This window comes from Ostrea edulis, chromosome 4 (assembly GCF_947568905.1).
Source record: "Ostrea edulis chromosome 4, xbOstEdul1.1, whole genome shotgun sequence".
NCBI lineage: Eukaryota > Metazoa > Mollusca > Bivalvia > Ostreida > Ostreidae > Ostrea > Ostrea edulis.
In genome coordinates, this window is record NC_079167.1 from 6396775 (window position 1) to 6419914 (window position 23140).

The 23140-nt window shown below is 33.1% G+C and overlaps 1 protein-coding gene and 2 long non-coding RNA genes across 7 annotated transcripts; 1 reads left to right on the plus strand and 2 right to left on the minus strand.

The window, feature by feature from the left end:
- Window positions 1-3999: 3999 nt before the first annotated feature.
- Window positions 4000-23068, plus strand: LOC125670768 (kelch-like ECH-associated protein 1). Of its 5 annotated transcripts, XM_056161765.1 has the most exons (6): window positions 4000-4059; window positions 7505-7618; window positions 18237-19567; window positions 20779-20984; window positions 21152-21328; window positions 21684-23068. In XM_056161765.1, exons 3-6 carry the CDS (start codon window positions 18315-18317, stop codon window positions 21821-21823), a joined length of 1776 nt encoding a protein of 591 aa, XP_056017740.1. In that variant the 5' UTR covers window positions 4000-4059; window positions 7505-7618; window positions 18237-18314; the 3' UTR covers window positions 21824-23068. The 5 variants fall into 5 exon arrangements, with proteins under 5 accessions (XP_056017740.1, XP_048762087.1, XP_048762088.1 ...); XM_048906130.2 differs by lacking the exon at window positions 7505-7618; XM_048906131.2 differs by lacking the exons at window positions 4000-4059; window positions 7505-7618 and adding an exon at window positions 10909-11436.
- LOC130053955 (uncharacterized) lies at window positions 8717-17373 on the minus strand. Its single transcript, XR_008802184.1, has 2 exons — window positions 17290-17373; window positions 8717-9223 (listed from the first exon to the last, which is right to left on the minus strand). It is a non-coding gene; the product is annotated as an uncharacterized LOC130053955 (long non-coding RNA).
- LOC130053954 (uncharacterized) lies at window positions 20585-21244 on the minus strand. Its single transcript, XR_008802183.1, has 2 exons — window positions 21135-21244; window positions 20585-20981 (listed from the first exon to the last, which is right to left on the minus strand). It is a non-coding gene; the product is annotated as an uncharacterized LOC130053954 (long non-coding RNA).
- Window positions 23069-23140: the final 72 nt, after the last annotated feature.

The following is a 23140-nucleotide window of genomic DNA, read 5'->3' on the forward strand; positions in this document are numbered from 1 at the left end:
ATGGTTTGCGGTCCACAGCACGCTACATACAACGAAAAGTAATCGTGTTTTCAATTTCTTTGTACTTCAAACAAACAATTGACAATGACATGCATATGCTACATGTATTTCCGAACGTACAAATGATGAAGAAGGGGAAGGGGCATGGATGTACTGTCGTTGTTCCCTGTCCCCACATTTTGTTTTCGCTGAACGATCTTTTCATATAAAAAAGATGCATTTAGTTTTTTGGTGATATGCCTCTTCATTATTTCTAACAGCGGTTTGAACATTACCGTTTGAAAATTACTTTTTTAACTTTTCAGTGCCTAGTTTGGGATTCTTATTTAGCTACATTTGCATATTTATTGCGAGTCACTTCTGTTACGTGTTTTTTTTTTCATATTAGAACTCCTACACAAGCTTCGAATCTTATGGTTTTTTGCTAAGGTTATTAGCATTTTCATATAAAGAACTGTTTTATAAAATTAAAACAATAGCAATGTGTATTATGTCTCATTCAGACAAACGGATGAGTCTCCTTTGCAATATGAATATGAGCTTTTACACAAGAAGTGTAATATACACAAGTTGATGAGTACAGCGTTTAATGTACCTGTGTACAAACTCGGTTTTTTGTTTTTTTTTTAGATTTACAACAGGGGATGCTTACTCTTCCTAGGCACCTGATCCCACCTCTGGTGTGTCCAGGGGTCCGTGTTTGCCCAACTATCTATTTTGTATTGCTTATAGGAGTTATGAGATTGATCACTGTTCGTTATCTTCACCTTGCATTTACGTATAACAAACAATCACTACAATTGCTAAATGCAAATCCATGCTTATATGTTAGTCTAATTCATCATCATATTTGAATTAGTATATCCTCTTGCACTAACTTTCATGTTAAAAATGAGCTATCTCCACTCTTGTTGATGACACAGTATTCAGTTTCAAAGTAATATTGCACATGTATGATGAACATCTTTTCTAAATAACTTCCTAAATTTTGTTTTCAGTTATACATGTATTTATCGGACTTATTTGGATTCAGATTCTCTCCAACCTGATTTTGAATTGAAAATAACTTCATTATTGATTACAAAAAATAATTCCACTTTCATGGTTTGATTGCTATTTACAGATAATTATGCACTGGATTCTGTAGTACAAGTCATACAGATGCATGTTTATGTGTGTATTTAAATGATTTCTGGTAAGGTAATGAAATGGATGTAAAGCGTTTCATAATCCTGCATTATTGGTGTGTTTTGACATGTGGCATTTGTTAGTGTATGTGGTTATGTGTAATTTTCTTTTTTGTCCAGTTTGTTTGTTCCTTTCTATTATAAGTGACTTACATATATGTATCAAACTATTGATTTGTTTCATTTCAGTTGTATTCTAAAAATATTTCATACACTATTTAACTGGAACACAACAGTAAGTTAGTTGCGTAATAACAATTGAACACTTTATACCGAAAACTACCATTACAACTGTTTTCACATTTTCTACCAAAAATGTTCTTCTCTATAACATCACATCTGTAAGAGAAAAAAATGCATAGTCATGTAGAGCATTTAATGATCCAGGGACCGGAGCAGAGCGGATCAGAAACCCTTGCCTTGGGAAGATGGGTGGGAGCTAAACAGGGTATAAAGTGTTCATTTGTCAAATATTTGAATAACATGGCCTTAAATGCTATTGATTGATTGTATCTTGTTTAACGTTCTTCTCAATGATTTTAATTCATATGGAGACGTCACCAAGACCGGTGAAGGGCTTACGGCCATTGAGCAGTGAGGGTTCTTTAGCGTGCCACACCTACTGTGACACGGGACATCTGTTTTAAAGGCCATCTCCGAGGACCCGTGACATTCACACCTGATGCCGAGAGTTTGGTGATGGAACTGCCACTACCTGTTGAACGAACTAGGTCTGTCGCGGCCGGGATTCGAACCCCGACCGCCCGCATACAGAGCGAACACTTTACCTCTGGACCACCGCAGCGGTGGTAATGCTATTGATACTAAATTCTGATTATAGATATTTAATAAGAACAGGTGTCCTTTACCAAAATTGTAAATTTCATGATCCAAGGACAGGGTTTTAGTTTAGTGTGGGATCAAAATTATCATAGTGACCATTGTTTTAACAATATTATATAAAATTTATATTTCAACGTGTTGAAAAGTTTCAGGACATTGTTTCCAATCCACATTTGTTATTTTCTTACAGAAAATGTACTACTTAGTTATGCGAAAATAAAGAATAATGCATAAACCCTTTTTTAATGTTGTTCCTGCTTATTAACATTACATACAGAATTCATGAAGTCAGCTTAGCGCTTTTCAGTACTTTCAGTACTTTGATTTACTTTTTCTTTCCACTAGTGATTATATGTTATGGACTTATCCTCAAGCTTAGTAGTCCTTTGACAAGTGAATATTGAGAATACATGTATCTTATTTCATGGGAACGAAATTAATTTCGTACGAATTTTTATTTCGTGGAAACGAATTTCATCTCGTGGGAACGAAATAATTTTCGTGGGAACGAATTGTATTTCGTGGGAACGAATTTTATTTCGTGGGAAAGAACTTAATTTCGTGGGAACGAATTTAATTTCGTGGGAACGAAAAAAAACCTCTCTTCCATCGTATATTTCAATTAGATTGACAGCAAATGTGAATATGATTAGATATTCTTTTTAAAGTTTCAATGAACTGCAAAACCGAAAACATGCTTCGGAAATGTGTGGATAATGTGCTATATAAACGAAACAACGAGAAAACAAACAGGGTGTGTATTGTCTTAATCTCGTCTGAGATTCGGCTTGGCTGAATATTTGGACTGACGCCTTCACCGGTGAAGGCATCAGTCCAAATATACAGCCAAACCGATTCTCAACCGAGATTACCCGGATCTGTGTCACGATGCCGATCTTTATAAATTCATTAAATTCAATTAATACCCGAAAATTCATAACGAGTTGCGTTTATACCTCATACACTGTCATGAATAAAATGAAACATATCAATAAAAGCAATAAAGACTTATATTAAATACTTTTCAAAATCATTGATACAGAACTTTTTTTTATACATGTCATAAATAAGGATAAGTTTGTTATTCAATAGAAACAATATTAAAAAATAAATTATTGCTCATTTTCTAACTCAACCACAAATACAATGCAGACAGCCACTCTTGCAAGCTCACACTTGATCTGAAAGTCTCGTTAAACTGAAGATAGATAACAGTTATTTTTCATCACTCATATCAATTATTCACAAAACAGGTACCGAGCTAATATAGGTGCCGAGTTCACCAGGTGCCACTACAGGGGCGGATCCAGGAATTGTGGTTAGGGGGCGCAATTTTATGAGGTAGGGGGTTTGGGCGAAGCCCTGGTGGGGGGCCCAGGGGGCGAAGCCCCCGGAAGCTCCTGGATTTTACAGATTTTATAGGGCTTCAAATATGTCTCCTAAGTAGTAATTTTAACAATTTTCTGTCATTTTTGATAGAGGGAAATCAATAAAATGACGCAAATTTTAAGGGTTTTTTGAAAAATTCAATAAATCAAAAGATTTTGTCATTTATTGCTCTGAGAGTGGAAGAAATTCTTGCTTCTTTTATCGTTTACATTTCTCTAAACAAGAGACCACGATTTACCTTAAATTTGAAAATTTTACAGGGGGGGGGGGGTTGAAAATTTTACAGGGGGATGTAAATGAATTTTTGTTCATCATTGAGTTTGGTAAAATTTTTAACTGTTTTTTCTATAGCACCACAAAAAGATTTTCTTTCATCAGCAAACCGAAATATCTACCAACTTCAATCATTAATTTATGAGCTGATATCCGTAACTTACAAATAGATCGTCTAATATCAAAATTTTATTTTTAACAAAAATTTTATTTAACAACTGGTGACGTCTTGGTAAAAGTGAAGGGACTTAAAACAAACAACAAAAGCTTTAGTCATATATACGAAAAATATTACGAACGAGTTCATTGATTATGTGTACTTCCGGTTAAAAATTTGGGATGAAATCTTCGAAAATAACAAAATCATGTAAGTTAACTTTCTTCAACATCTGGCATAAGTTTAACCATAATGACATAAACCAACTTGAGTAACATCGAAGTTTAGTGTATTTTCACTTTCATAGAGAGTTCTCTGTGTTGTACAATCTCTATATTTACTGTAAAATAATATATCTATGACATTTGGACTGCAGACCGGTGAAGGGGAAGACGTCAGTCCAAATATTCAACCGAGCCGAATCTCAGCCGAGATTATGATACAGTTTTGTGAAATAGCTTGATAAGCTAGTTTAGACTGAGTGGTATGTCAATGAATAATAATTGGCATAATAATTTTTAAACAGGTAAACTGTTTATACTTTGAACTAATCATGACACTATTCTTATTGGACTTCGTAACAATGCTACATCGTTTTAAGATTTTTCATGAAAAGATGATTTCTTTTGTGTTGTTAACTGTCCACTACCTAATCTCGGCTGAGATTCAACTCGGTCTGATATTTGATTTGACGCCTTCGCCAAATCTTGGAACAGTCCTTCATAATTCATGTATGAAAATTTGCATTCAGCTTCAGTCGGTTCTAGTAATTTTAAAATGTGCACTTAGGTGACAATGCTGTTCACTTCAAATAAGTGATTTGACTGTTAATCTAACTCTGTCACTATTAAATTTAAAATATTGCTGCATTACCTACTTTATAGGTATATGCCAGTTCCATAATAAAAACTAATATTAAATTTTCCATTTAAATTATGACTTCCATGTTACAATATTTTATCTCTTGAAATTGAAGAGTTCCTATAGTCTGATTTTTTTAAATTATTGATATATAGTATCTCCACATACCTACTTGTATATCGCTAATTTATAAAACAGGCTTTTCAATTTCGGGAGATAAAATATTACACCATGGAAGTAATCATTTACTATATTTTTATTATGGAATTTACATACCTAGACGTTAAGTAATGCTGCAGCATTAATAGTGATGCAGAGTTGGATTAATAGTCAAATAACTTACATGAAGTGAGTGGAAATGTCACCTAGTTACACATTTATTGCTAGAACCAACCGAAGCTGAATATAAATTTCCAAACACGAGATATGAAGGACTGTTCCGAGATTCGGTCCAAATATCCAGCCGAGCTGAATCTCAGCTGAGATTATCCACTGCCTTGTTTGTGTTGAAGTATAGATATTAAAGTAAGTCAGATGGCTTTACATTGTGGAATCTGATTGTCTATCCATTATTCTGTTGATCCTCTGACACTGACTTTTATTCTTTGCTGCAAATAGGATATAAACTGGTGCTTAACAACTTACTAATCTTACAAAATCAAAAATCAAAATTCTTCCAAAGGAACATAGTTCAAGAAGCATTTTTTGTTTGTTTACAATGTGTTGTATAAAGCACATGAATGAAAAAAATTTTACTCAATGAAATTCGATTTTTACGCCTATAGTAATTAATTTGATAACAGATTTGAAACAGCTAAATCAAGCTATTTTATATATATAAATATAGAGACTATACTGTAAGTATCTTGTTTATCAGATATTTTTTACTTTTGTTTATCTGATAGACCAATATGTCAACAGTTGAATTTTCAGAACTTAAAGGTTTAGAAAGTGTTGAAGTGGCTGGAAATAAAACTGTAGGACAGCCTATAGTGCAGTGGAAATGGAGGCAAACCTTTTAGTAACTAAGTCTCCTGGAAGTGTCTATCTGTATGACTGTCGTACCGATAATTTTCACCATGCACACGACGGTCATGCTAAGTAGAACTCTTATCCACATGAATTCAGTTGTTTCCCAGTCCAGGGAGAGACATTAACTTTTCTTCTTACTTGCCCGAATTTTCTTACTTGCCCTTCGGGCAAGTAAACTGGAAGTTTTACTTGTCCGAATGAAAAACTTAGTTGTCTGAAATATTTAAGACTCTAATAAGTCTGTCAACCAGTAACTCTAATTATCTCTCTTTGTCAATTGGTGATATAGTACGGTCTACTAGAATGGGCCTTTGCTATAATCTGACAATTTGGTAAAGAAAACAGCAATATAGGGAGTTGGACATTACGTTCTAATATTTTATATTCATCAAGCTTAACACAATTATTATAATAATCACATTTTCTACTGAAATAATCACTTGCCCCATTGGGCAAGTGTGTATTGAGTTTCACTTGTCCGAACTGGGTTTTCACTTGCCTCGGGCAATCGGGCAACCGTTAATGTTGATCCCTGCAGTCACAATTTTTCCCCACTTGTCCATGAGTTCAATATATATATTCAATTTGTATGATTATAAATCATATTATTACTTTTGAATTTATTTTTTTTTAAATCAAATGAGATGTTTAGTATACCTTTATTTAATAAAAATCTCTTTGCTTTCAATTTCAACAAATGATCAGGAGTTCAAAGTTCAGAGTTCTAGCATATGCACATGTAAGCTAGACTCTAGGCTCTTTTTAGCAAATGATATTTTAAAAAACAATAATCGTAAATCGGCCAATTTAGGTCCCCCCCCCCCCCTCAAACTATGCCACTGTTTATCACTCAGTAGTCAATGGTCCATTTTCAGCAATTAAAAAAAGCCCGGCATTGCTCTAGAATTATTGCTGACATTCGTAATCAGAGATCTTATCCACATACATTGGTGAAACCGAAACTGTCAGTCAGTCTGCATTACTTGGGTTTCCACTCTTGTTATAATGTCTCTCCTTCCCTGAAGGGGGACATATTGTTTTAATGTGAATTCTTCTTCTTTTTGCACTTCTTCTTCTTCCGCTTCTCATATAAAGTTTGTCCGGGCCATAAGTTTTTTGGCTTTTGACCATGACCGTTTACGTAAAGGTCAATTAATAGAAATCTTTTGGCATTTTTTTGTTTGTTCGGACCATAACATTTTTGTCTTTTGACATAAGCCTTTGATATTTGATTTGTGGGTATACCATGATAAGACAGTGTGTCGCATACCATTTTTGATGACCTTTCACCTTTATAGTGTTTATGTGTAAAACATTTAAATGACATCTTTAGTGCTATTGATATTAGATTGAACCAGAGTGGGGCAAAAATGGTCATAGTGATTAAATGTCTTTATCATGATTTGAACATGTTGAAAGACTTCTTTAATTTTGCTGATACTATTATAAAGACTAAATGCATAGTAAGGAGAAGCAGAAAGGGATTCAGATGTACCAAAATTTTTAATTTTTAAAGCAATATGAATTATTTTAAAAAATGTTTCGTCCAATTGCCCTAATAGGATATTATTTCCAAAATGGGATATTATCGACCAATGGGGATATATGAAAATACCTAATTAGAATGCTCAAATTTTTAAAGCATTTTTATGCTATAATTTTTCTATTCCATTGTGTAAGACGAATTAATTACGTTTTTGCACTTTATCAAGGTGTTATGATTTATTATTGAAAATCATTCTCAAAATCTAATTAATTGTAGTAAGGGATTGCCAGAAGTGGAATTTTATGGTATGGTGCAGTGTGTTTTTCCATCGGTCAGCACCTTGTGGATTACATAAAAACAATATTCATAACACTAGGATCATCAAACTTGGTATGCATAATCCCCAAAATTAGAGAAAAAAGCCCATATTTTTTCAAGGTCAGGGTCAGACTTTATGACGGGTAATTTTATAGGCACAAAACAAGAAAAAATATATGTACTAATAAGGGTGGTATGATAAATTTAGCTATCATAGATGGGATATATAATCGTATGGTGCAGTGTTTCTGTGAGTCTGTTTATTCATCCATCAGCACCTTGTGGGAAGGATAAAAGAGTACTCCAGAGTTTTTGAAGTCCACCTGTCCCACCGGCAACACTGGTAAATATTTTTAACGGGGGAGGGGCTGAGAAACTATTGGTTAATTTTTTTGGCCTAAATTAAAGTGCTTTTATGATTTGGGATTGAGTACCAAGTTCAAAACAAATGAATAGACATTGACATTGCATTGCAAATGCAAAATTAGATGATATCCCTTTATATTTTTCTGGATCATATTTAGCAGATATGGAAGGAAGCCGCTAATGATACAACTTTTGTTACGTGAATTTGACAAAATATTATGTGGACAGATACATCAATGAGAGTAAGGCCCAATGGAAATCAGCATGCAAGTGAAGTCATTCCAGGTTGGGGCTCTATGGCTATTCGTATAATGCATGTGCACCTTTGCAGCAAATGCAGCCCTTGGAGAACAAGTCTTATTCAATAAAAGACACTTGAAGCCATATAGATTGCTTTCATATGGTCCGAATTTACTCTTACCCCAATCACGAGGCAGGGAATATTGTACGCATTACAGTAAATATCAATTTGTTTGTTTGTTTCTTCTTCATTCAAGTAACTAAAATACTGACCAGTAAATATTTGTTCAGACCAGTAAATTTCATTACCCGGTAATTCACTGGTCTACTTAACTGGTGAAATTTTGTTTATTTCAAAAACTCTGGTACTTATTAAATAAGGGTAGGATAATAAAACTTGGTATACATGTTCCCCATGGTGAAAGGAAGATGCTTGATATTCTCAGAGTCAAGGTCATAGTTTTTATATGTAATCAAGTTGATGAAGGAAAAACAATTCTAATAAAGAGAGGATTATCAAATTAGGTGTCCATGTTTCCCACGGTGTTGGTATCAAGTAGACAGTCAGACAGACATTCTTTATTTCTTCTGCAGCAGAGATTAAGCAATGCATCAATACAAGCATAAACTGTGCAAATATTTAAACGTACAAAAATTTCTAAAAATACATGTTTTGGACGGGCGTATTTTGCAATGTGAGCGTAACACTTGTTTTAGTTATTTACACTATCGAATTTTCAATTTTGGTGCCATGTTGGATAGCAGAAGAGCTTTAAAACTTAGTATTCTATAAATTATCATGTACGGTAACAATGTGAACAAGTCTATTTGATTAATAGTCACAAAATGTACTGCTTTACTTGAGGCAGTAGAATATATTTTGTGCAAACTAACATAAATGCTTTATTGAAGTACATGTATTCTGCTATAAATTATTTTGCTGGTCAGATGTTTCTGTGGTGAAGCATTGTTACGTTATAAACGTCTTACATCTCTAATTTCATTTCAATCAATTCCACATACAGCCAAGATAGAGAAGGGCAGCATGATCATTACTCCCGGTATGCATTCCTATAAAAAAAAAACCCACTATATAGGGATTCAGCTGATAAAGTTATAAAACATAACACAATAAATTTTATACAAACACAAAAGTTCATTTTTCTATACTCTACAGCCTTGTGTATTGCTGTGTAAAATTATTTTACATATTGGTAAATACTTTCAGTACCAATAACAAAAGCCATTTTCATACTTTTTTAATGACACTTGCTAAAAACAAACTTTTTTATCAAAAATGATGAAAATGAAAACTAAATTTATGTTTTTATAAGTATTAAATGAATACCATAGGGAATGTAATTTTCAATTCAGTCCTAAACAGTGGGGGAAATTTGTCTAAAGTTATATATTGAGAGGTAATATATTTCAACATTTGAACATCATAAAAAATTTACTAGTCCCTTATCTTTTAAGGAATTTTATATTTGTACTTACTACAACCAAACTAAGCCAAAAACTTTGTAAGTTTAGTGTATCTGTTATTAACCACTGGCAACAAACATTTAAGGTATTAAGTATAGAATGTCTTTTAGAATTACTGAAAAGGGAGTTTTTAAAAGTCTGAATTTAAATGTCATTTCTATTTTTTAAAGTTATTATATTAATGAGTAAATTTGATAATTGAAATTCAATGAATTTTATTTTTTTCTTATCTAAGAAAATTGTCTTTTTTTTTTTCTTTTTTTTTTTGCCCTCTAAAAATGTCCTAGTCGGAGTTTATTTAAAACTAGGGAATACTTAGAGGCGTTTTTTAATCTAAACATTGTATCCTGTCAAAGCAGTATTTGCAAGTGAATAGTGCATATAGGTAATAAATTTTATATGGAGGACTATTGCATAGATTTCGGTAAGTTGAATTGAGTACAGAGAAATATGTATTTGTGCCCATAGTAAATTCCTGGAAATCAGTATTAATTTAATTAAAAGGATAGAATATTATGAATTGAAATTATATTTACTAGTAGATGGTTTTTCATTTGTATCGATTGTTAAAAGATTTTCTTTGCTTAATTTCTGAATGGAGTCTGTTGTCAATAATTGTACTTGATGAACATGGCTATGACAAGTCATGTAAATGTTTTATTTCAGAGGGAATTCTGTTAATTAGATAAGATAATGTGCTAAACAACAAAAGGCTTGGGATCGCCAATGACTAGGCAGTTTTTCATTCTTCCCTTACATACATGAATGCATTTTGATGAATTCAAATGAGTTATGTAAAGAAGAAAGCGATTAGTATATAGTGCTAAGGTGTCCATGTTACTGATTTCTTGAACAAAATGTCAGCGGTCTCTTACCCTTACACGATATCATTAAAAGCACACTTGTAGTATAATCACTGCCTGGATTTAGAAATTTCCAGGAAGAAATACAGAAAATATAAATTTACGCAAACCAGTGTGTTTTCCATATTTTCAAATGCATAGAGATGTGCGATCAAGGGCTGCATCTTTTTAGTTTTTTATGAAACATGTTTAAACATTTTACATCATAATTGTTAAGGTTTAGGAGCTTTACTTTCTTTGAGAAAAGTGATTTAGTCAAGCTCCATAACTGAGAAAATTAAATTTTTTTTACTTTTCCTTTACTTGTTAAAATCATATGAATACTTTATTGATGTTTTGATCATATTTAGATCTAATCCCATCATGAATTTTATTGACCAAAGTATATCTATTTCACGGATTAAATCAATTTAGAAAATTTGGCATGTATTTCTCCTTACTCGACAGTCATGGAGCAGCTGGTAACATCTCTATCTTAAACATGCGTGTAAAACAACATACAAACAAAAACGGAGCCTGAAAATCAAGTTTTTAAATTAATTAAACTTTGACTAGAATTTATTGTACCAGTACTTGATTTTCTGCAAAGTCCAATCATTTGCACTGAATGGCATTTTTTTTAAAGGAACAAAACAATCCATGAGAGATAATGCATGTATGCAGCCAGGTCAGCATGTGTTAAATAGTAATGACAGTCAGTTTTCAGAGCAAAAACTAAATCATATACGTATATGTCTATAGAGAAAGGGTCATTCTGTTTTCAATCATTGCAAAAGGCAGATGTACTACTAGCAGAATCGATCCGCAGGTAAACTGCTTAGTCATGTTTCCATTAACACGTTAAATACCTATGTCACTTCTCAATAGATCCAGAGCTAAACACAGTGGTTTTCATTTTAAATATATATACTCAACTGTTTGTGTGCTGTTATTGTGGTAAGTGATTACTTTTTGTTTGTTTGTTTGTTTGTAAATTGATGCTGATACTGACAGCTTCATTAGGGCAGGTTGGATTAGAATAAAACTTCACTGTCTTTCCTGAGCACAAAACTGAAAAAAGTAAGGTCTTTTTAAAAACATTTTTTAAAAATGGCTTAATAATGTAGAACAAATGTTTAAACCTGGTAAAAGGTAAATAACTAAATATACAATTGTTTGAAACTTTTAAATATTATAACATTTTTAGTATCATATTTATCATTTATATCTTCAATTAGATTTAGATTTCCACTTTTATGACAAGTTTTTAATGTCAAGATTTCAAGTTCTATGAGGTTTTGTGTATTTTTGTTCATATGATTTTTAAAAGAAGTGGAATATGAAAACCATATTTGATATATTCATTTCTCTCTATAGGTTGTATAGATAGTAATTATAATAAAATTCTTGTCATTGTTATCGTCTTTCAGTAGGTGATCTATTTTGCTGAAAATAAGTAAAAACTAGAAAATGGTGGGTGTAAAAGATATATAATCTGTAGGTTTATGACATATGCCCTTATCTATTTCCAATATCCTGACAGATAAAATTCTGCTGAGTCACTGTCAGCTAATCATCTGCATACAATAAACCTGTGGATATGGTTTAAATGAAATCATCTGCCTTGTTATTACCTCTACACGGGTGTAATGGTTGTTTCATGAATTCTAGAAGGATATTTCCTCTATGAAGAATTTTAAGAGCTGATCAGACTGGCTTAGGAGATGGTAAATCAATTTCTCATTAATTTTTTAAGGAATTGTTAAAGTCTTTAGGTAAAATTTTATTTTTTAGTACTTTGAATGAATGTTTTACTCTTTATGAACACTTTTTTACTATTTTATACCACAATGTGATTTTTATTATGGGGTAATTTAAAAAAACCCAACAAATTTCCATTGTAAAGCAAGTTCTCTTTCTGCCTAAAATGGCCCTGTTTATTTTTTGTTCAAGCAAAATGCTTGCTTATCCCAAATTTAAAGCATAAATACATGCATAAGGTAGAAATTTCATGCTTTTATTTATTTATAAAGCATTTTCAAAAGGAATTCAATTGTGGAAGAACAGGGCATGCAAATTTGTAACATTCTTGATTTTTATGGGGAAATGCAGTATTTAGACATACATGTTTATTACAATGTATTTAAATTGAATAAGAGAAGTGGGAAGGGAGTCATCAGAAAACCCCAAAAGAGGGCTAAAATGATGTACTTTTTTACTATTTGTATAAAATATATTAGGAAAAATAAAACCATATGAATCATTATGCTCTCTCTTAAAATTTTATGTGCTGAAAAGTGAAAATTCACAGAGGCAAAATCCCTCTGTGAACCTTTTTCCTTCCCAGAGATTTTCTATTATCTATTTGAAATGAAATTAGAAATGTTTAAATTCAAATAGTGAAAATTTAATAAATGATAAATGCACAATATCAGTTTATAATTTTATGAATACATGTAGTTTCTTTTTTTCTTCTATTTTGATTCGCCAAGAAATAGTATGTTTACAATGAATTATGATATTAAATGTTTCATACCTGCAGATATTAGTTTATGCTTCACATTCTATGCATTATATATTGAATGTATTAGGTCAAAAAGAAGAAAAAAGTATCATATGAGATACTAAGAATAAAGTGTTATGAATAGTCTCAAAACTTTTGGCTTATGATAATCCTAGTTTAGTTCTTTTTGTAAATTGGTAGCAATATTTTTGTGGTATGACAAAAGAAAAACAATAAATCTAGAAGAATTATATTTCAAATCTAAAAATCCATTTCTAAGGCTGAGAAAATTGCAGTGGATGAAAACTATTGAAAACATTTTTGGAAGTGGAAACTTTTGAAATTTACCTCATTTATTTTGTAAAATTGTTGAGGAAAAAATGAAACCCTGCAGTACTGAAACTTGTTATCTATAGAGTGGCGTTCTCTTACTTAGTAGTATTTTAATCCATTGAGCTCTACCAGATAGGATTTTGTATTTTTGGGTTTTTGTGTGTGATTTTATTATTCTTAATATAATATTAAAGATTTTTTTTAATGCAAGGAATATATTGTTTTTACATACACAACAATTTTTTTTCATTATTCACGATGTTTATGTTTTATACCAGAGGAAATAAATTTTGAGTCATGTACACAATGGAATATGTTCAAATCAAGTTAATTATGCATGTATATATATCTAAGAACTTTCTGAGATTCTGGTTTTTCATAGTTTAATCAATAGTTATTTCCAATTCTTTTGTTGTTTTCAAATCCTAACCCTCTAGACCTACCATAGGATTTACACAGAAATCTGTTGCAGACACAGGGGCTAAGCCCGTTTTGGGCCCGAACTCTGTGATACCATAAATAAAGTATATATATTTATGGTATCACAGAGTTCAGGCCCAAAACGGGCTTAGCCCCTGTGGTTGCAGACAAGGATGCAGTTAGTTGATTCTTGAGTATTTTTGAAACTAGATCTGGTTGTAGAAATATTTTGGTGCTGTTGGGTTATTTTTTTTATTTCTTAATTCATAAAATGATTTAGTTTTCTACAACCATAATTTAATGCATTTTTTCCCCTCAAAATTCTAAAGGTAGTTGCAGAAATAATCTGTGGGTTTTTTCTCTCATCTTCTTCTACTGTGAAATAGTCCAGTTCTGCACTATCAAAATTATTAAAAGTGTTTCTAGTAATTCTCAAAATTCTGATGTCTTGGTACCACACACATTGTGCTGTAATTGCCACATTCCCCTGGGCTTATACCATTTCAGAACTCGGATAATGAAATTAGGTTGACTCTATATGGGAAAATGATGAATTTATCCATTTTATGCAAAATAAGTAATTTACTAAAGGTAATGTAACATTGGCATTATAAAGTTTAATTAATTTGTCGGTCTAATCCGGATCTAAAAAGTTAATGTATGTGTTTATAAGCAAATGTATTAAAATGAATTCAATGTTTCTTGTGCACAGTCCTGCAGATATGTGCTAACCATCAGTGAAAGCTACATGTATTTTATGCTGGTTTTTTGATTTTAAACAGTCTAAACATTTTGTGACAGGAAATGTGAAGCCTGGATATTCTTGTTAATGTGTATCACACCTGGTTAGACTGCGAGATTCTTGTGTTTTAAACATGGTTTATCAATCTATAAAAAGGACCGGTTGGTATTTGGACTCAACAAATTGTTAAAGGATACTGATGTGGAGATCTGATCATGATTTCAATTCACAAATTTGAAATGCATCAGATGAAATATGCTTCATTTAATTCTGTGAGTGACAAATTTCAACAGAAAACAAAGTTTTGCAGTGGTGTAACTTGACTTTAGAGGGCTATGACCCCTATCAGCTGATTTGGAACTGGTAAGGTAGAAATACTTATTCATAGTTTAGTGTGTTAAATACTGTCGAAGCATTTGTCTTCACCATGGACTGTGTAAATAATTACACAAAAGGTTATTGTTGAAAAAAAAAATTAAGGAAGGAACTTATTTTTCTTTCATGTAAGCATTTCTTAACTGGAAAATTAGTTTGAACAATTCTTATTCAACAAATATTTTTGAAGGAGGAAAACTAAGCTTTGTTGAAGAAGTTTGTGGATAATTAGGATTAATGGCATTTAGGATGTCCTTTCTGGAGAGACTGTTTATATGATGGAATACAACATGTCTAATATAGGCATGATAAAAAGACTGAAACTTCTGTTTTAGTATTCATAGAAATCCTGTATGTGATCGTCAATAATTTTTAATGTAATGTTAGCTTTGAAGCCAATGATGCTTGGAAAAAATTATTGAGATGAATTAAATGATGCAAAGTAAATGGGCATTTGGTGCATCTAATCTCTGTATTTGGGAAAGTCTTTGAGAAAACTATGCAAAGTGCAATGTTCCATTGGTTGACAATCTTGCAAAATGCTGCTGAGTCACACTCTCCATAAGAAGTCTATATATTCTTGTTGTCATAGAGGAAGCTTGGTTATAAATATGCATTTGCTTTTGTCAATAGATATTTTCCTTCATCGTATTGATGCTGAGTAATTGAAGATGGTTTCAGAGTCCTAAGAGTTAAATGCTTTCATTGTATTGTTAAACACCCTGTGTTATCTTCTCATCAAATTCTATATTGTAATCCACTCACGTTCACAAGAATGAGGTAGCAAAATCAAGTAAAAGTCCCAAGTCATGCGAACGTGAATGTACAAGGCTTTGGAATTCTATTTTTCCATGCAAGAATGATTAAGAAATAAAACACTCGTATCTACACAGCTGTACGTAATAATTATTGAGGAGAAATAGGTGTATAGGGCAATGATTTCCTAGTAGTATTAAGAATAATGTAAGTAATCACTCAAGCAAAGAACATTCCCAAGGGCGCCTTATTATTAAAATGACCGAATAACTCAGGTAAAATACTTTCCATTGATCAAAAACTTTGGTTGATCTTTGCGTTCACTCTAGCAGAACACTGCCTTCACGTTTCAGTCCAACTGGGCATGCGCTAGAGTAATTGACACAGTTTTCTATTTCCCACCTATTGTCCTTCATAAGTCTTATGTCATTATTCCATATATGGAAATCACGTCTGCATGTGTTTATATAGCAATATTTAATAGCAATGAAACATCACTTTTTTAAACCGTTTCACGTTCACGTAGGCAAAATTGGTTTGTAGCATTGACCATAAAGGCTGCTATTATATGAAGTGGATTTGATTTCTTTGCATTTGCAATGACTAAAGTACCATGAAATATCACACTTTGGTTCACGGTCCTTTTCATGACGAGCATAGTTAACATTGCGCGATATAAGTAAAGTTGCATGTAATTGGTTGTCAATGAAACAGTTAGGCCCAGAAAAATTATTGCTGTGGAATTATGATAGAGTTGTCATGAAATGTCAATCCTTTAAATAGGTATTGGTACTGGTATTTGGAAGTAATGAAAATCCTGATTAAGGGATAAGTTTCATAGAAAATTGATGACCAATGAGTTCCATGCAAGAATACTCCTAAGGTATTCAAGAAACAAAGACTCCAGATGGATTCATGTAAAAGATTAATTTATAGGCTTAGCAATGACAATGGCCATTATGCAAATGGCTTTAATATTGCTTTTTTGTCTGCATTCTGTTCTGACATTAGAGGCAAGAAAGGACAAGATTGCACAACTAATAGGCAGTTATTTTTGTTTAAGGGGTTGATAATTAGACACCTTTAACATTCGTGAGCGATGTGAAAGCGCAAATGAAATGTTTTACCTTGCCATGACTTGCACATTTCATATATTTGATATCATATCTGTCTGTAGGATATTCATTGATTTACCATAAAGCAAAATAGAAATAGTTGTGTAATATCCTAGAGATCTGAAGTGCTGAGTCATTGAACAGAACGTGAAGTTTGTGTGTTGGCACAGCCTGGGTTCAGGTGTGACCTCTCCAAACAAGGTCAGCACTAATGATTACACACTCACAGATTTGTGTAATTAGGTTTAAACTTGTGTACTTATGTATTGGACCATGGATCTTTACTTATCTGCCGGTCAGTTACTTTGCTTTGTCATAGGTTAAAAATCTTTTTGTTAGCATTTTGTTTTGGTCAGTTAAAGGTAGTTTATCTTTAATTGGAAAAAAATATAATTTTCCATGAGGCACTGATTTAGAAATTGTAAGTAATTAAAACAAAATGCCTGAATGAATATATGTCATTTTTTAAAATTCCATCTTTTGTTTTTTTTAATATGAAAGAATGAAATTGGGAATTAGAAGGACAGGTAAATGTTTGTGATGGTTGAAACTGTGTTAATCCGTACCACTTCGTCCCTTGTCCTTCATCTGGCTTCTCCCAGGCTCCTTTGTAATCAACCCACAATGCTGTCACGTTCACATCGTACTCCAGAAAAAGTAAAAATGAAACATGATTTGAAAGGAACAAACTATTTTATCGATGAATAGACAGCTCATTTGCATTGAAAATAAAGACAGCCAAAAAGTGCTGGCTCATTCAGCCTTACCTTTTTTTAAGGTCACATGACGTGAGATTAGTGTAGCGTTGCATTCAGAAGCTCACACTTCATAATTGAGTTTAATCATTGACATGCTTATCATTATTGGTTTAACTTGGAGTTTGATTTCTGAGTCAGACACTTTGACTCTGTCATTGAGTTCTGACCAGGGACAGTGGACATGGATACCAGCTCAGGCAAGAATTCATTTTATTTCTACAGATCTTTTGATTTGACAATTCCATTCATCGTGGTACCGGTGTTGATCTGTTTACCCGTGCTGTCATTTTTATTGACTTATTCTAAAAACGCATATTGGTGAACTCTTGTGTTTTAGTAACCAATCAAATTTTACAAATTGGGTAAAAAGTAGAAAATTCAGGCATTAGATTTTACTTCATTTGGTGATTCCTATCACTATTTTTAAATATCGGTGAGATTATGTCATTGGAATCAACATTTAATGAATAAGGAAGGTATAAATATAGAAGTGTTTATATCATTAGATTTTGATAAGAGATTGTATATGAAAACCCTAGGTATTTTTGAATAAGTATTAAAATGACAAATTTAAGCCTTCTTTTCATAGACAGTCTTTGTAGGTAGATTTCTCTCGATACAGACGAGACAAATCTCACCCTTGTAAGTGTGTATACACATCAAATGACCTTACATGTATAATCTCCATGCTTACTGATATGATAGTAGTACATCATTTGATGATAAATAAAATGTATTTATTCTTGTATTTTCAGGAATTTACACAGTTTTAATTCAATTCAACACCAATCCAAAATGTATACCTAAATTGTTGAAGACGAATCAAATTCAAAATGTCTGCACAGGAAGTGTATGAGTCGAAGTTGCAGACGGACTCTACTTCTTGTTACCGCCCAAAGGCAGTAACCACCGAAAAGCCTGCAGATGGGAGCATGCATTTCACCATCATGAAACATCCAAAGGAAGCTTTAGAAGTGATGAGTACTCTCCGGAGGCTTACAAAACTTTGTGATGTCACTCTTTTGGTGGGGGAGGAAAAATTCCTGGCTCACAAGATTGTGTTAGCTGCAGCCAGTCCATATTTCCGTGCCATGTTCACAGGAGGGATGAGGGAAGAAGAAATGACGACCATTCCTTTGCATGGGATCACGCCATGCACGTTAGCAACGCTCATAGAGTTTGCATACACGGCAGAAGTTCGTGTTAGTGAAATGAACGTTTGTTATCTTCTACCAGCAGCCACAATGTTTCAGATGAATCATGTTGTGGAAGCATGTAGTGTCTTTCTTGAACAACAACTAGACCCTAGTAATTGTATTGGTATAGCAGATTTTGCTAGTGAACATGGTTGTATAGAATTACAGACAAAAGCAAGAGAATTTATTTTCAAAAATTTTTCTGAAGTGATAAAATGTGATGAATTTCTAACGCTTTCACCATGTCAACTTATAAACTTAATCAAACATGATGAACTTAATATTCGATGTGAATCTGAGGTGTTCGATGCTGTGATACGATATGTTCAACATGATCCTGATAAAAGGATCTGCAAGTTAGAGGGATTACTCTATGCTGTTCGATGCCATTTTCTGTCTCCCATGTTTTTGGAGAAACAGTTGAATCATTGTAATATTCTCAAGAAAATGCCCCAGTGTCAAGAATATTTATCCAAAATTTTCCAAGGATTAAAACTTCATCAGACGTGTCCAGAAAAACCTAGGAAACCATGTTCACCTCTAGTCATATTTACCGCCGGTGGTTACTTGCGACAATCCCTCAGTAATTTTGAATACTATAATCCCTCCTCAAATCAGTGGACAAGACTTCCCGAGTTACCCACTCCAAGGAGTGGTCTGTGTTGTTGTATTGTGAAAGGTTCATTCTTCTGTGTTGGAGGCAGGAACAACTCTCCTGATGGAAATATGGACTCCAATGCCCTTGATGTGTTTGATCCCATCAGAAATATCTGGCTCTCCAGATGTCCAATGACAGTCCCCAGAAATCGTGTAGGAATTGGTGTGATTGACAATATGATATATGCTGTTGGAGGGTCACAAGGTCAACAGCATCATTCTTCTTTGGAAAGGTAAAGATCAATGAAACTCTAGTCCTGTTTGATGTATTGAGAAATGTAATGTAAAAAGACAATCACCTATCACCTTGTCAAAGCCAAATTCAAAGGATTAGCTTTGGCATGACATGTCAACAAACTTTTTAAATTTATTGATAATTACTCTGTTTACAAAGTCTCTTAATTCAAAATACAGACAACGATCTATGTCTGCAGCCATTGCAAAGAATAACAGTGACATTCTTTTGTTACTTTAAATTGATCAAATTTAAAAGAATCCCATGAGGACTGACAGCATGTGAGAGGGGAGGGGGTAGTGTTTTGTGCAAATGCTTCAGCATGTACGGTATATTAACAGTTTTAAAATCAATTAAAATTACTGTTGTCGATGTATTCATTTCTGCTAGCTACCAAAAACTTCTTTTGATTGTAAAGGCATGGCAAATAATGGCCATATGATAATTATTAATTAAAAAATACTAAAACTCAAGACATGAGTCAACATAGATTTGCAGATTTGCTCTCAACAGAATAAGTAGACCAAAAGTCTGATGACCACCTATCATGACAAATAATGTGATATTGCTTGTCTTCAGAAAATAAAAAAAAAATATCTTGGTTTGGAAAACATCCAGGATGGCATTATCTGCAGATTCCATTAAAATTCAGATTCATGAATAATAAAGCTATACAATCCTGACTAGTTTCCAACTAGTGAGGCAGATTGTGAAACCCTAGCCTGATTTGATGAGTGGTTGGTGTACCCAGGTCTTTGTGTTGCCTTGTCTTTGGAGTTGGAGTCATTGTTAATAGTGGCAATAATAAGTAGAGTTACTCAGCACTTTATAGGACTGTGTGCAATCAATGGCTGCAGTATCTGTGTATCAATGTATTGTCACCGTGAAGGCTTTATCTCATCTACCAATTCCTAAATTGGCAAGCTCCTTTCATGACTTGCAAATATATACAGTGCTTTGTTTAAAATTAATAGACAATACAGTACTTCGTTTAAAATTAATAGACAATATGCCCCCTATTAAAGTGGCAGGAATGTTTAATGATCTACTTATTAAATTTGTCAACAAAGAAATACTTGATGTACAGTACAATCTTAACATGCACTGGCTTCTGGCTCCATACTATATGCAGATACCAATAAAAGATCCATAAAAGATTGTCATGAAAAGTACTTGTAATGTACAATCATTATTTACATCTATTTTTAGGTATGACCCTGACTTAGACCGATGGACAATGCTGGCTTCAATGGCCACCAAGCGAATAGGAGTGGGAGTTGCCGTGGTGAATAGGTTGTTGTTTGCTCTTGGTGGTTTTGATGGAAGCAACAGGTTGCGAAGCATGGAATGTTATGACCCAGAGAAGGATGAGTGGCACTTCGTGGCTCCCATGAATACGACTCGTAGTGGTGCTGGTAAGTTTGAAGATGTACTTTGTTTGAGATGTTTCATTTGAAGAATTACAAGCATCTGATAGTACTGACTATTCATGTTTTACATTATCAACAAGGTAAATATTTCAGTAATTAGACATTTTATCATTCATGGTTTTCTATATAACTCACCTTTTTGATCATCACAGGAGTAATTGGCATGGATTGTTACGTGTATGCAGTTGGAGGGTATGACAGTAGCTGTCAACTGAGCTCTGTGGAGCGGTATTGCACAGTCACCAATCAGTGGGAGTTTGTAGCCCCCATGAGGAGCCCCAGGAGTGCTCTAAGTGTAGCTGTAGTCAACAGTAAACTTTATGCTTTAGGTCAGTATTAGAATGAAGAAAACACACGGTAAAACAGAGTTATAGCGAACACACTTATGGTATATGATCGAGTATAATGAATAACGAATTTTTTACTTATTAACAAATAGGGCATCCCTTGCACTTCTCTATAACCATGATTTAATTTACTCTAAAAGATACTGGAGGATGACATTTGCATATCTAGAAATATTCCAATAAGACTTCTCTATAACCATGATTTAATTTACTCTAAAAGATACTGGAGGATGACATTTGCATATCTAGAAATATTCCAATAAGCTTCATACTTCCTGAATTTCTGTAGAATTTCACATTACAACATTTTGATAAAGATTTTTGCATACTTTTACAGGTGGTTATGATGGACAAGAGTTTCTATCAACAGTAGAGTGTTATGATCCGGACAAAAATGAGTGGACAGAAGTGACAAACATGACTTGTGGCAGAAGTGGACATGGGGTGGCAGTGGGCGCTGAACCCTGCCACTCCTGACATACGTAACTGTGTCTAAAATTATTGTCCAATCTGCCATCCTGATGCTTGTGATAGGAACTGTTCAAATTTGGCATAATACACCACAGGCTCTAAGCAAGAAACTTATGTACACAGGCCAGTTAAACAGCCAATCCAGAAAGACAGAGACATGCTTAAAAACACCAAACCTGTTACAAATACCACAGTATTAGTTTGTATTTCCCTGTTATTGCTGCTATTATGTTTCCTTCCTGTGGAAAACAAGATGTCAGCGACCTGTCAATGGTACATGTAATAAATCAAACAACTTCGAACATGGATTTCTAACATTTGATACCAAGAACTTAGAGTGCTAAAAATCTTATAACATGGAGAAAAGGTGAAAAATTAAAGAAGGATGTTAAGTATTTGAAAATTATTTTTGCATTGTAACAGAGATTTCATTATTATTTTCTCATGGAATATTTAAGTTGCTCCACAAAGAATAGCATGTTACATGTATTACCAAGAACAATGTAGCCACTAATCTGATGCTAGCATAGGAGCACTCTGGGTCGGTAGTTTGACCTTTCTTTGGGTCAGTAGTTTGACCTTTTATTATGGTGACCTCCCTATTTATTTTATCATTTTATTTTTATGAATGTTTGTGATATTGATCAGCAATTGACAAATACAAGATAAATCATTGGTGCTATTGTTGTCGGCAGGCAAGTCAGTCTGCGTAGTTATTAAAGGGTGTAGTCACATCCTGTTGTTATGTTTTATTCTGCTGCATACCAGATTAATATTGTCATTATGGAGAATTCCCTCTGTAGAAATTCAAAGCATCTTTTTGTAATAATTACAAAATAGGTTATTTCCTATCTTTTGTTAGACATTATAATGTATAATACTGGAGATTAATTCAACTTAGACAACATACCACATTTCATATTTTTCTCTTTTTTCCTTCATTTTCTGATCATTTTCGGAAGGATTGATGCTGCGTAGTGAAGTGTTTTACCAAATATAAGCCACCATAATTTATTTTTAAAAACCTCACTGAATGTTGTGATGCAAACCTTACCATTACAATGAATTTTATCTGGTTCAAACCATTTCATTTCTGGGATTTTTTTCCTTTGTTTTTTTGTTTGTGTATGCAGTCCTCTACTTGAGGTCCTGATGATCGTTTAAATGCAGTGTTATCATGTTACGTTAATTTTTGAAAAATAAGAAATGATGCATAAAAAATGTGAAAAAATAAAAATGATATACATTCAATATGGCTTTCTATCTACTTTTGTTTTCTTGAGAATGCTGAACATCTGGCAGCTGTGGCAGTATCAGATGAAA

Bases quoted from the DNA above. Each gene is read 5' to 3' on its own strand.
- LOC125670768 (XM_056161765.1), top strand. From the start codon at position 18,315: ATGTCTGCACAGGAAGTGTATGAGTCGAAGTTGCAGACGGACTCTACT. The intron at 19,568-20,778 runs GTAAAGATCAAT...ATCTATTTTTAG, and splicing joins CATCATTCTTCTTTGGAAAG to GTATGACCCTGACTTAGACC. The intron at 20,985-21,151 runs GTAAGTTTGAAG...TGATCATCACAG, and splicing joins TACGACTCGTAGTGGTGCTG to GAGTAATTGGCATGGATTGT.